Source organism: Calonectris borealis, chromosome 2 (assembly GCF_964195595.1).
Source record: "Calonectris borealis chromosome 2, bCalBor7.hap1.2, whole genome shotgun sequence".
In the NCBI taxonomy this organism is placed as follows: Eukaryota; Metazoa; Chordata; class Aves; order Procellariiformes; family Procellariidae; genus Calonectris; species Calonectris borealis.
This window is the reverse complement of record NC_134313.1, coordinates 158,116,949-158,132,138: the sequence shown is the minus strand read 5'-3', so window position 1 is coordinate 158,132,138 and position 15,190 is coordinate 158,116,949. Positions and strand designations below refer to the sequence as shown.

General features: G+C 39.9%; 1 protein-coding gene and 1 long non-coding RNA gene across 9 annotated transcripts in view; one reads left to right on the top strand and one right to left on the bottom strand.

Moving 5' to 3' along the window:
- Positions 1–13,464, bottom strand: part of LOC142079607 (uncharacterized) — an 81,992-nt gene extending 68,528 nt beyond the window's left edge. The window contains exons 1-2 of the long non-coding RNA XR_012672729.1: positions 13,441–13,464; positions 12,593–12,667 (exon numbers count right to left, since the gene is read on the bottom strand). This is a non-coding gene — a long non-coding RNA (uncharacterized LOC142079607). The remainder of the gene's footprint in view (positions 1–12,592; positions 12,668–13,440) is intronic.
- PFKP (phosphofructokinase, platelet) overlaps positions 13,415–15,190 on the top strand; it is a 45,856-nt gene continuing 44,080 nt past the window's right edge. For 2 of the 8 annotated variants that reach the window (XM_075144102.1, XM_075144098.1), the window contains exons 1-2: positions 13,552–13,654; positions 13,810–14,021. In XM_075144102.1, the coding sequence (XP_075000203.1) occupies positions 13,937–14,021 (85 nt within the window). In that variant the 5' untranslated portion in view covers positions 13,552–13,654; positions 13,810–13,936. Of the gene's footprint in view, positions 14,022–15,190 lie in introns of all 8 variants that reach the window. The other 6 variants (XM_075144103.1, XM_075144101.1, XM_075144100.1 and 3 more) reach the window with 6 other exon arrangements.

Genomic DNA, 15,190 nt, shown 5'->3' with positions numbered 1-15,190 from the left:
AAAGAAAAATGAGAGTAACCAGGTAATCAATACTAACCCTTTTAGATCTACTGCTTTGTCCCCAAGTTTAAGAACAAACACAATTTTGATGTTTTGATCACCTTTCATGGCATATTCATTGCACTGCCTTATTCATGCATCATCTGAACTGGAAGCTGTTCACTCAGCTGAGACCTGTGTCACAGATCAGTGGGCAAAGAGAGTGCAGACAGTGTTCCAGCAGAAAAAATAACCCCTTGAAGTCACACAGTTATCAATACAAGAATCAAATGCCTTCAATGAATAAATTCAACTAAGACAAATAATAAATTAAAATAATGAACAAAATTCCCACATCTTTGAACTGAGGAAGTGCTTTTGCATCTACCGCATTCTAAGGCAGATATTGATATATATTATGGTAGTTTAGATGCGGATCCAACCTTTCTATCACAAAAGGTACATTGCCAGTATAAGCACATTATATATATTGATGGCATTAAATACCTAAAAAGAAAATTAAAAAAAATTTAAAAATTGTCTTACCCTTACCTTTCCAATGTGTTCCCTTAAACATAGTTAAAAAAAAAAAAATATTATTTTATTCCTTAACATGTAGACATTTGTAAACTGAGTTAGGATAGGATTATTACGCTAATACATCTGTCTGAGTATCTGTTTTAACAACAGTCACAACCTATTTTAATCAGATTAGAAAGGACACCAATTATATAAAATATTCAATGCAGAAAATATAAGCACACAAAAACAACTTTGCAAAAATAAGGGAGCAAAGAGATGCACTGGGCTTTAAAGTCTCAGCTAGTGAATCATTTGATGAATGCATCATTTTTACAATAACTATCCCAATCTCCTACCATAGAGGAAGACATATTAGGATTAGGAAATCTTTAGGCATCTAGCAGTGATACTGTGCATTGCAAGTAGAAGCCAAAGATGGACACTTTAATTCCTGCTGGAAAAGCTGGCAACTTCTAACCTTCTTAGATGTTCAATGAATAAAACAACCTGTGCTCTCTTCATAGGAACGTATTTTTCTGTGTATTCGCAGATATGTGGGCAAGTTAAAGCAATATATGAAACTAAGAAGTCTCTATCTTCTATCTGGGGGAAAAAATCACAAACCATGGCCACAATACACTGTGTATGCCAGATAGTGACAAGAAGTTTGGAATAGTCTTGGTATAAGGTCCTCACCCTGAGGACACCTCTCTACAGCACAGGGTAGTACAAAAATACCTGAGGTAGCTTTAAAACATTTGGCCATAACATGATAAAAACTCAGACTAGAGATAATAGTATCAGTTCTTCACTTAGGCAGTGAAGAGCAGATTAACAGCAATCCTGATTTTATACAGCAAAAACGCAACATGAGTCAAAAAATACCAATGCATAACTCACTGTCACGAGAGGTTTATTTTATTTTTTTTCCTAAAAACAGCATTAGAATTGCTAACGGTTTTTATGCTTTGGAAAAAAACAGAAGTTATTCAGGATCTTCTAAAACACTAATGGTGTAATGAGAAAAAAAGGGGGAGATAGGAGAAGAAAGATTTTTAAAAGGAAGAGACACAAAAATATGAAAGAATGATCATGTTAAACAGCCTATACTTTGTCTCAGAAAGCTGCAGATATAGGATTAAATAAACGTTGTCTTATTTAGCATATTTTTACAAAGTATTTCAATATGAAAGTATTTCAGAATATAAATAAAGCAAGCAGACTCTATACACTATGAAACAGCACTTTTGGAATAGACTAGATTTATTTTTTCCTCCATTTGAAGTCACTAGTCACTATTGTTTTCTATCACAACTATTTGAGTCCAGCAAACTTGATTTTATCTGCCAAGAGGAATTCATAATAGCAAAAGTTAATAGTTTCTTGCACCGGTTGAGTATTCACACTCAAAATTTCACTTTAAAAGCATCTGTGTAAAATCTCATTCCTATGTAGTAGCCTTGATAAATACAAGATGTGTGTACATCCTCAGATTTCGTAAACACAATCTTTTAGGTAAAGTACATATTTCAAGGGACAATACTGAGTCAGAGGTTGTATTAAATAGCATTTTTACCGACACTAGATTTATTAATGAGTCTCCAATTCCAACCTACGGAAGAGACAAGAGAGCTGTCACTCTTTCCAATACGCATGTAGCTCCACGATGACTTTGAAGATTTGTATGCCTGCATTCTTATTTTCATAGGCTTCTTCCAATATCATGCCACGTAATTTGATCTTAAATTCTCCCTCATTCTATATCAGATAACCAACACCACATTAAAAGTCAAATGGTACCCTCCTTATAGCCTGAACTAATTAATTTAATGAAGCACATTACATCATTGGGTTTGTCACTCAGATTCAGTGTATATATTTTAGTGTATCCAATATGCTAAGAGCTTGTACCTGTCCTTGACCCAGCTATTACTCAGGAGAAAAGGACCTGGTGGTGTACAGGAACGGCAAGAATAGCAGGCACAAGTGAAAATGGAGATATTTATGTTATTAGCACATGACAAACAAAACATACACTAGTTATTTAAAGTCTGAAGTTTTCAAAAATTCCATTTGCACAGAGGCATCTCAAGAGGGACATGGAAGAACAGTATGAGACAAAGTCAGAAATGGGAGACTTTTCCCTACTGGTGATTTTATCCGGCTACAGCAACTGAGCTGTTTAGGCGACGTTAGGAAAACAGTACTGTATCAGCTTCTTAACATGAACTTATTCATGTTACTATTCACATACATCTCAAAGTAATAGTAATGGTGGGGATGAAAGATTACTATCAATCAGTTTTAACAGTTGTGCTTGTTAATGAAATACTAAGTTACTAGAAAATAAAGTATGGAAAATAATTTTGTATTGTGGTATTAGATAGATGGCCTAGCCAACTATTTCTACCTCAAACTTCTATGATCTTATTAAACTGCACTTCCATTGTGGGTGGCATAGGGAAAAAGAAGTAAGAAATATTTTATAACTTCCAAGTAACTGTCTGTTATCTCATGCAAACCAAGTTTAACTTGAAGATCTATCCCACACTAGAGCAGAGCCTGAGCTGCAAACATGACCATGCTAACTCATTACAAGGCTGGAATGATTGTAAAACTGAATTAGCTCAATTATAAAGGAACAAAGTACAAACCTCTCCCCATATGCCATCTTAATATGACCCTTGTGCTGGACACATGCTGAGCTGTTATTACACTTTGTCAAAGTGTTTGCTGACTGACGGCTGCCCGAGGGTACCATGTAAGGCACTGCTGCTCCAGACTTGGCTGCCTACCATCAGACCTACTCTACAAGTTATGTTCAGTTTAATTTTCACTACTGCTCTGGCTCTGTAGCAACATCCTATCACTTGATCATATCATCTACAGCAGCAGAGACTGTGGCCTCTTGCCAGTGTGCACGGCTTTTGGGGAAATTCTGGCCCTAACAATTACAAATAAAATGACTGCAATTTCAATTATTTTGGCCTTTCCATGCTTCTAGCGATTCTTTACCCTGGTCATCTAGGTACCCCCCTGGGTTTGACTCCCTTCAAACTATGAAGTGCTCCCTGTTTGCTCATTAATCACAATCTTGCACTGACTCATGCTACTCACCCTCTCGGCTGCGCAGTAAGAGTTTCCTCTCAGGATCCCAAGTTTCTAAAACTACACTGGTTCTTTCTTAAAACAAAAATATTTTCAGAGCAGCTGCAACTCGGCTGGCAGTCTAACCACGTGTGTAACCTCCTTCAGATGTTTTTAGCCTGTAACTGACACTCTTCCCTTCATGCAGGACGCTATACCATACCCCACATATACCATACCACATCCTACACAGGGGAAGAGGTCAGTCACATGGACCTTCCAATTCCCTGGAAAAAGAAGTTGAAGATAGCTGTACCATAACACTTGTGAAAGCAATGTTGTAAGACCTGTGCCAACCTTCCCTCATCACAAAAAATTAAAAAATAAATCAGAATTTCACTATCCCAAATCTGTGACACTGGTAGGGGAGCAACCTCTTTCTGTGTTGTCCTAGAAAAGGTTTCTCCATGCTACGGGGTTGCGGCACAGGACCTGATCCATGGCACTGGACATCACTGTTAAGGAAAGCTACGAGAACCATGTTTCCAACTTTTACAAACACAAAGCAGTACTTAATTATCTTGTGTATAGGACTGGGGACTTTATTTGCTTCTGATAATAAATTTACATTCAAATTTTTCTGTGAAAGCATTGAGTCCAGTGACAGCTACAGACTGAAGTCCAGTGAAACAATAATAAAAGCAAACTATTTTCAGAAGGAAAGTACAAATGATAAGAAGCATAAAGAACATGACTATGAGCAGTAGTTTTCTGGTTGTCTTGGAAAGAATTTTCTGCACCACTGTATCCAGCACGTCACAAAACTAAGCTAGCTGCTGCTGTGAGCTAACTTGCCTTTTTGGTTTTGATAGTAAAATTTAATTTGATCAAGTTCTGAACTCAAAAAGCAATAATGTAGAGTAAATACCATGACAGATAACCTCTTATATCATGTTAATTAATGAGTTGATTTTTCATCTATGTAGAATATTCGTTTTCCTTTGCGGTAAGAAGGATTTTGTTTTTAATGTCTCCAGTGAGCTGTTGTTATTGCACCTGTTCTTTCAGCAGTTGTTTAGTTTTTTTTTTTTAAAAAAAAGCAACTATGTAATACACAACATTCATATTTTACAGACAAGATACTGTGTGAGGCATTCAGTCTCAGCAGCAAATAGAGGCATTCAACATCAAAGAAACACTGCCCTCTTGGAAAGGAAATGATGAGTATAAGAAAATTGACTGTAAACATTAAACGTGCTCCATCTACGTCTGATCACAACAATCACCGTTCAATTTATTCACAGTATACTGATTATTTTCATATAATGATCCTAATGGTATTATTCAAACATATCATAAAAGGATTTTGGTCCCTTGTATAAACAAAGAAATCAATTTTTTCTTTATTAGAATTCTAAGGAATTCCAAGGAATTATAATGCAACTAAAGAAAAAAAAATCAATATGTAAGAAGCCAGATATTTAATATGTTCTTAGCACTAGCACATACTCTTAAACACTACATTCCATATAAGTTTACAACATTATTAACTCTGTAAATAAAAGCAAAAACAATCTGGTTTTTTTTCTAAGCTCTGTTCCACAGTTTAAATATGTTACTTAACTTCCCAGCTATGCCTGCCAAAGTACTTCTAAACTGTAGGTTCTGGTATATGCAATATGTTTTTTGTTTGGGTTTTTTTTTTGTGCTACAGAATGTGAGACGACTTTTTCTGGTGTCACTCTGAGCAAAGGATGCATACAAATGCATTTTTACAATAAATCAATATTAAATACATCTCTGCTAACTATCTAATCATAGACAAGGAGAAATGAGAAAATGTTATTAATACCCTTCACAGGAAGAAAACAGACCCTATTGCATAAGGCATCCAGACTGGCTTCTTGCAAATGAAAATGACTCTGCTATTTTTTTCATTCCACAAATGGAAACATTCCGCACTTTTCATCATCAGTTATGATCTCAAATCAGTGTCATAAATAATATTTAGAAGCAAGAATATGAAATTTGTACCATTAACTACTATACTAAAACGGGAGTGAAAAAACTCCTGACCTTCTTATCTTCAGCGTTAAGAAAGGAAGAAAGAGATGGGAAAGGAGTTGCAAGCAGTGAAAGCAAGGAGGAGCAAAGGAAAATTGATGGTGGGAAAATGAATGAAAGGAAGAAAAGGAAGGCTGGAGCGGGGAGGAGAAAGAGCGAGAGAGCAAGCGCATGCTAGGAAATAAGAGGTATTGACTGACCAAGAAACAGTATAAGTAAAAATAAATATGAAGAAACAATCTTTGCTGTTATATATTATTCACAACACCATAACAGAATAAAACAACAGCAAAAAAATGAAAGGTAAAGACTGCTTCTTGAAGTGCAAATTATTTGGACCAAATACCTAACTTTATTGCTTTCTCTAAGTACTTGTAATCTCTCTCAGAAACTGCTGGCTGCTAACACGCAAGCTCTAATGATGGCCCCACTATCTGCTTTACTACCAAAACTGCTTTTCTAGTCTCCTCAGTCCTGCAGAAAGACAACTTCGTGGCACTGTACTCCCCAGGTAGTTTGTGGAGGAGACAAAGATGGCCTGTACACTCTGGAATACATTCCATTTTGACCAGTTGTGCTCTCCCCCCACCTCACAATCCCCAAAATGAATGTTTCCATTAGGTTCAGGCATTTTGAATACTGAATCCTCTTTCAATCAAATAGTAAGACACCACACTGAACAAGAGCCTTTGAAAGACTAGGGTCATAGCAGCTACAATAAAAAGTGCAGTCATTTATCGTTCTATCTATCTGAGCAATCTATCACTAACGGCTGCCTAAAGTCTCCACAACCACCTAGGTTATTTTAAGCATTGCTGGAGCTTCCATTTTCAGGCAAGCCACAAAACTGCAAAGAAAATATGCATAACCTCTATTGTAAAGAGTGAAATCTATTCTCAAAGGGAAAAGAATCCCATAAGAAATATATATCAAATGCATTGTTTATCAGTACTAATAAAATATAAATGCTGCAATTTATGCAAAATCATACAATAAGTAGGAAGTTGAGTATTTACAATGCATCGGAGAACCAGTTCACTTGTTTAATTCTCATGTATTATAAAACATGTAAAGATTGCAAATCATAAACCACAGTTTCAATTAGTTTAATTTTAGATAAACTAAAAGTGTGCAGAAGTGCTGCATATTTGGGGGAACTGCTGCATATACAAATATTTGGGTGGACTGCATTTTTAATTCATCCTATCAGTAACTGTGTAACTACATTTATATTACCTTAGTTATACTGCCATGTTAATTCTGGATTATAAAATTCAAGTCTTTGTGGAAGGGAACAACCATTGTGATGTTTGTAGAACAGCAGAGCTTACATTTAGAAATGAAGTTGCATTTACCAAACCAATTGAATTAGATTAGATTAGATCATTACTTGAAGTATAATTAAGGGTACATAATTTTAAGTAGAAAAACATTTCTGTGGTTTTTTGGTTGTTTTTCTTTTCCACATAAAAATGATCCCCAAGGTCATAAAATAGGGGAAGAAGTTGCTCTTTCCTTAAGCAACCCTAAGTTACACAAATCGTATAAACTCTTCTTTATCTCTCCTTCTTTCAGAATTTTTTTCCCTTGCAGTTATTTCCATCAATTCTGCTGAGGGAAGAAATCAGAGACAGCTTCTGGCCAAATTGTCCATTTGGCCCCAATCCACATAAGCACTTAGGTGATGTGAACTGTATTCGTGCCTTTTCTGAAACAAAAGACTAAGCATTATTCCAACCAAACTCTGCTGAGGAATATCATATAACAAATCTTCAGAGAACTCTTTAATACCATCCACTCTTCAATAGAAGTGACCGCCATGTAAAATTCTGCAGTGCTCACCTTTTATATAATATAGCCTAACAATTACAACATGTAACCAGAAAGCGATGCTCCTGAGATCTGTTTTGCCCAAGTACATTGAAGCCTTCTTCCGTAATCTGCCCTATCAGTCAAGAGGACATTTTTCTGGATTAGGATGCTCCAACACTCCTGCTAAAGCTGTTACAAGGATTCACTAATCCATAAGTACTGTACAAAGGATAATACCATCTAATAATCAAGTAGTTAGGGCACTCATCTGTAAGAAAGAAGTTCTGCATTCTAGACAATGTTCTAAGGTTATTGTTCATATTTTTATATTGATTATTAAAGTAAACAAACATAATTCACATCATATAAATAGTACGAATTCTCCTCAATATCTTAAGATCATTTGCACTACTTAAGAGAAAGCTGCAGAAGTACCACATTCTGAGAATACCATGATTAGTCCTTATCCTTTTAATGCGGACTATGAACATGTATACATGGCCCTACCCCTTTCCCAACCAGCCATATACCTTTTGTGGCTCATAGTACGGCAAGCTTACAAATTATCCTGTGGCGCCAGATGATGGCTCATTGTGGAAGTTTTCTAGGTGAGAAAGAAAGGCTCACGTATTCTTCTCCCCCAAACCAGGAGAAATAACTTAGTCAATTGTATGATTCATTAATCATTTAATTAGCACAACGTTTCCTTTTAATGAAGTGTCTTAGGCAGTTTTTTCTGTTTCTGAGTTTTTTAAACCTCTGAGCAACTATGATACATATATGACTGGCACGGCTCAATTATTCCAAACCTAGTATATCTGACACAACATATCTTTCACAATAACACAAATCCTCTTTCATCTGCAATATGTTTGGGTGGTGCTTAGCTCAGTCAAGAATTTTTCTATCCAATAAAAGAAGAAAAACTCACTTTTAAATTAAGAAGTTGACTCCAGGTCATGTCAAACCATGGAAAGATGCATTTTTAGGGTCTTAGAACTTGTTTTTTTCAAGAGTGAAAGTCTGAAAGTTAGATAACCTAGAAATATATAGTTAATAATATTTGTTTGATGGTGGCAGTGAACAGTGAATTTAGTAGCTGGAAGCAGGAGGAATTAAAAACAATACCACATAATAAACCTACTAAGCACAAATTAGAAATTTTAGTATATGTTATTTAAGAAAAGATACATGAATTTACCATGGAAGAGGTAACTAACTAGCCTAAAGACCACACTGACACATTTTCCATATAACTATTTATAGAACATTTTCCATAAAAATCTGGAGGCTTCAAAGCTAGAATGAGCTGAACAATACTTCTTGGTTTTGAAGTTATATAACATTCCCATTCAAAATATTTTGGCTAGGAATTAATTTGCTACTGCTTTATCATGTTTTACATTTAGATTCCGAGAGATAACATCGTGGAGGAAATAACTTCTAGAAAAATGCTGCTCAATCATTGTCGTCTTTTTTTTTTTAAATAAAGAATAGTTATAGTTAAGTAAACTTAGGGATTAGATTTGTGTTTTTCTTGTATACAAGGCCTGATTCAAGTACCATTAAAAAGTCTTGCCATTTGATTTTAGTGGGAATTTCATCATAGCCTTAGATTTGCACCTAAACTCTCCATTTTAGAGTCAGGTACAGCAAATTCAAAGCAACAGCCATTTGACATTCAAGAAGAAGTTGTAGCTGATGTTCAATATGTGATTTTCTTTCATGATGTATACAGTGATGTTTTACATTATCATCCCTCACTGAAAATAAGAAAACATCCTTTATAGTCAACATTTTTCCCTCTCCCACTTCTTGTGCTGACTTGGACAGCTTAAACGGCTTACACTTGCTACAATACGTTACTAAGTATTTTTGTCCCTGTGTAAAATGGGGATATTCACAGATCACTGATATGACTCTCTTTTAAAAGCTGATATTACATTGACTCAGATCATTATCCATCCTTACAGTGAAAATTATTTTCATGCATTTTATATGACTACTGGGAAGTAACATTAATATTTTGACCATCTTTTCCATAATGTCTATATTGGTTAGAGTTTTAAGTAAATTTCTCTCCAAGGCTATGTTAATTGCTGTTCTTTCCCTAACAAAATCAGTACCAATGAGAGACAAAACCAAGAAAAATACATTAGCAAATCTTGTTTCAATATTTATTAAAAGACTTAACTATTCCGGCCACAATTATGTCCTGTTCTCAAATCTGTGTTACTTTTCCACTGCCCTCATCTCCCTTCCTTCCTCACCCAACTCTAATAGCAAGTCCTTCGAATCTCTTGGAGATTTTCCTATACCTCTTGTCCCACGCTAGTTCTAGATCTCCTCTCATTTACACCTTATATTTCTAGGATAAAGAAAGCCTTGAATACATTAGTGTCACTAGGACTGTCATTATGCAGGAGAGAAATGAAAAGAAAAAAAACATAGAATCCAGCCCCTGTACTACAGAGTTTATACTGTTAGAAGATCACAACTGAAGGGTGAAAACAAAAATGAAAGACACTAAGTAGTACAAGAGTTTATATGCAACATGTAGGGCCAGGGAATATTGTAGTATTAATGGAAGAAAGTCAGTTCTCTTAAAGAAATCACTATCACTATCTGCTCGGAAACGGTATCTCTATGACTTCTTCTTTCCTTCTTTTCATGCTAATTTGTGCCTTCCATGACTAGCCCGTTTCATTTTAAAATGCTGGAATTTCTGTAAATCCTTCCATCTCATCCTCTGTTCTCTGTCTGTTTTTTAATAATATTAAAAAGTTGAATATGCAAAAGTTAATTGTCTTTATGATTCATAAGTCTCATGAAAAAACGACAGCTAGGTAGAAGACACAGCTCCTATAAGCATCTCAGAAAAACTTGAAGTGTGGGCTCACATACCACTAGATATCAGAGAATCCACATATAAAAGAAAGGTCTAGCTGGAGAAAATGGTTTCAGTTGGCTGGAAATCCATTCATTCAGCTCTGTTACTCATGCAATAATCTTGTTCTTTTTGGACGTGACTTGTTCTTCCTAACTGAACTCAATTTCAATGGAAGATGTTGTGCCAAATGAAGTACTGGATGCATCTGTGATATTACATCCATGATATAAACCATTTTATAGTTCAAAGGCAGCATGTGTAATGATACTGGCACAGTAAGTTGAGGTGGACAGCAATCCAAAGTATTTTTAAAGGGTCAATCAGAATTTCTTGGGTAGTGATAAGATTTAAAGATGGGCAGATAGGCTTGATCTAGATGGCACAGGGAACAAAGAGGCAATGGGAAAAGGACGCAGCAGAGCATTTGCAATGGTCAGTATCAGGGAAGAGTCAAAACTCACCTGTCCTTTCCCTATCCCATGGAAACTGATTCTGTTTAGTATTACAGTAAGAGGACAATTAGAGCGCCTAATGTAGTGTGCAAATTACCTGCTGAGGTTTTATTCAGATATGCAGTTTCTTTATTATTGCACATCTCAAAAGAGCCTATTCTCTTAGCGTCAGTATGATTTATAGATGTGTACCTAGCTGCATTGCAACTATACCCCACAAGGTTAAATAAGACTGTTTCACTCAACAATCTTCAATACTTAAACCAAGAATTCACTCCGTTTAAGATTACAGGCAATTGTGTTGCTGCCTCAAGAACAAACAGTTCCACATCCTTTCCTCTACTCCCACCTCTACTTTAATGACTTAACACAGACAAAATAGAATTCTTTCCTGAGCTCTGCTGAAGAACAATGAGTAGCTATAATAAATTATGAAAACAGTGAAATCATACGCAGCTTCCTAGTTACACAAGGGTGAAAAAAATTCATCACTTACAAGTTCATTATGTACCATAAGGCAACTGGAGAAAAAATACTTTCAGAAAATAATAATTCCTTAGCATCAAGGCTGTATTTGGAAGCAAGAGGGACAAGTCTACTTCCAGACAAAATGTGAATGCTTTAGCGACACTGAATAAAACAAAGAAAGCCAATTCTAAAGAATGGCTAAGTATCTGCACCAAACCAAACAGAACCAATGCAAAGCGTCCTCAAAGTATTGCTCAGATGACAAACTATCATTGGTCCATGATCTTAAAGTAGTCCTAATAGTTTGTATTAGCCAAAGACCTTCCTACTGATTTTACAGGCTCTGGATCAAGCCCCAAATCACTCAAAGACTTTAATTTAGCTTTTGCAGCGCTATTCTCCAAGAAACTAATGCGATTCTGATTCAAACCAGAACCCTTTGAACAGAGTGGGACTTTATGGGGGTTTATATATTTCTATAACAAAAGCTCACCTTTATTATAATCTATTACTCAGAGCTCTCTTCAAATTCAGGAAAGAATACAGTAAATTCCCTGTAGAATCACTATTGTTCATGGTATGCAAACTATTTGGCAACGTGTCTTTTCCGTTGTCAAATCACACACTCATTTTAGCCTCTGAGTAGATTTGCAAACGTGAGCTGCCCACATACTAGGTATAGATATCTATTTGCAGCGCGGTTTCTTCAAACATTTATCTATGAATAATTTTGACTGAACTACTCAAATGACTGTACTTCTGTGTGTATCTGTGTGAAAGGTGACAGGATGAGCACGTGTCTTTTTAAAATGTGAGTTAAGTCTAAGATGTGATGAAGATGTTGAATAAAAACAGTAATTATTACAGCAATTAAAATATAAAACTTGAGTCAGCATTTTGCTGCTGTTCCTGACTCTTCCTGACTTGCTTTATAATTTTGGGCAAGTAACTTAGCCCCTGATTCTGCAAATACTTTACTTATGCTAAGTACCACAAAGAATTGTATATGGGATAACACAGCTTTTATTTGCTTAAATTAACAAAATCGGGGTCTTAAGCTGTTTCTGTGACTACACACACTGCTATGATCAACAGAATTATTCTGCTGTACTCCAACGCGGCGTTATAATACAGCCAATTTAAGAAAGCGCTTCTCTACCATACTAAGCACTGCCCAAGAAAAAGCATCAGTGCACAACAGGAGGACAAAAGGGAAGGCAGAAAGACTGGGATTCCTATCTAGAGTATTTTCTCCCAGCTGCCTTACCTCTGCTGCTCCCTTAGACTCAACCTTTGTCTCTAAGCTGTAAATACATACAGGGTGCAACATCCTTTTCCTACCTGTGCCTGAATATCTGCTATGGTTTCGGGATGCCACAGCAGCAAGACATACCTGAGAAGGGACGAGAGATGCAAACAGAGAATGAAGGGAGCTCTAGGCCTTTGGGTTTCCCCGTCTGACAAGGCAGACGTGGACCAGACCCTGTGACACAAACCCTGCCAGACGACGGCAGAAGCAACTCGCTTGGCTTATTCTGCATTCACAGCGGGCGCTGTGTTCTTCGCTCACTCATGCGAGTCTTCTGAGCAACAGCTGAGCGCGACAGGGCAGGCCAAGCTGCCTTATAGGAACCGGGCAGTGAGCAACCGACACGCTGGAGGCAGATTTCCCACTCGAGCCTCTGGCAGAGGCGGGTGGGCGCTCCCACCCGCGCACCCCCAGCCGCCCGCCAGGCCTGCAGCAGGGCTCACACGGGCCGGCCGCTCCCGACCAGCGCAAGGCACACCCAGGCTCACCCCGGAGAGGCCAGTCCCACAACGCGGGACCCTGACGGCAGCCCCAGCAAGGCTCTGGCCGCCGGAGAGCTCCCGCGGAAAGCGCTGCCCGGGAAACCCGCTCCTACGGCTCCACACGCGCGACGGGGACACGCGGTGTTACTCAGTCGCTAGGGCGGAGAGGATGAGTTAACTCTGGCCGACAGAACTCCCTCCCCCTCCGCTGCGCCCTGCCGAGGCGCCAGCCATGTTCCCCGCATCCCCCCACCTCAGGCGCCGCTGGAGGAAGGGCGCCGCGGGGACTCCCGCCCCCGCACCGCCCCGCCTGCTCCCTCCGCCTCGCGCCACCTCCTCCCCTCCCCCCACCTGCCAGCTCCCTCCGAACGTAACTGCACTGCACCGCACCGCACCGCCCGCCGCAACGGCCGCCGCTCGAGGCGGCAGCTCGCCTTCTCATTGGCCCCCTGGCCCGCCCGTCATCCGCCGCTCCCGAAGGGGCGTTGGAGGGCGGTGCCGGGCGGCGCCGCGTAGCGCTGTCAGCGGGAGCGGGGAGAGGAAGCGGCGGTGGGCACGGCGGGGGGAGAGGCGGGTAGTTGGCTGCAATGTGAGCGCTGCCTGTCGCCTCCGCTCTCTCCTCACCTTCTTGTTTTCCCCGGGCTTTTTTACACAGCCGCCCCCTCCCCTCATTTTTTCTATAGAAATATACCTGTCTGTAAATACGCACCTACACCGGTTTTTTTTCGGGTTCCTTTTCCGCAGAGGCTAAATATTTGATCCAGCGGAGTGTGCACCTCGGGTAGCAGGGCAGAGCCCCGCGGCCAGGGGCTCCCTCAGCGACCTCGCTCCGTCTCGCCCGCTGGCAGCGGCCAGCGACCCCCGCAGCGCCATGGATCACCAACCGAAGTTCTTCGAGAACCTCTCGGGCACCGGGAAGGCCATCGGGGTGCTGACCAGCGGCGGCGATGCCCAAGGTAGCTGCTCGTCCCGTTCACTCCGGGAGCGAGGGGAGGAGGAGGGGGAAGGAGAGGCAGAAGATTGGGGGGAGAACTGCGGACCCGGTGGGGAATGGGGGCAGCGGACAGGGAGGGTGAGGAGCCCCTCGGGGGATGGTATGAGGGAGGCAGGAGCGCAAAAGGCCTCCCAAGCAGGCAGGACGCCCATGCGGGAGGCTGGGGAGGGAGCCGGTGGGTGTAGCAGCGCCTGCGAGAAGGGAGTGGGAAGCATGGGCTGCCTCGGGCGGTTGCGGGGAGCCGCGCACATGGAAGTAGTGGAAAGAGGGGGATCTGGGAGCGGGGCACACGAGTTATCTGTGGTTCCCAGGTTCCTTTCTCTGGCCTTTGAGCTGTCTCTCTTACTAAGTTCGTTTAAAAGACAAATCATTTTTGCGCGGCCTGGGCGCCTGAGCTGCAAGCATACCCTCATCCTTCCTCATCCCTCCCGTTCTCATCACATTTCCTCTGAGCCTGCCTTGGCAGGGAAGAGGGTAGAAATGCTCCAATAACTTTTACCACCAAAATGTCTTCACCCCTCGGGAGATGGTGGGGAGAGGAGAGTGAGGAGGGAGAGCGGATGGCAGATGTGAGCGGGAGAGGAGGTCGTGCCGCCTTGCACGGTGGGTGGGAGGCTGTCTTCGCTGCTGGGGCTCTGCCAGCCCTCGCCTCATCTGCTTTTCACTTCATTTTGGCACCAGGAACACTGCTATGTTCCTACCCATGATTTAGAAAGCTCACATGGTAGTTTACTCTCTAGCCCCGTAGGACTATGTTGGAAACGTGTTTCACCTCCTTAAATTTCTTAAATGTAGAGGGAGTACCAGCTACAGGACAGGGCGAACAAAAGGCCTATTCAGAGGGAAGGGAAAGAAAAGAGACTTGATCGCAATATACTTAATCATGAAGTCATGTTTCCCTACACTTTCGTTTCCCCTTTTCTACTAGAAAAGCTCGTATATATTAATAGTTGGAAGTTTCAGTTAATTAAGATTTCAAAAGTGCAATGCTCCATGCTTTTTGAGAGGACTCTTGCTCTGCTTTTGCCAGAAAGAGTTGTTTAGTGATGATTGCTTTTAGCTCCTTCCCTTAAATTACTTTTTTTTTTTTTTTTTTTTGCCGGGAGTGGCTCGAAAGTGCTTTCACTTAAA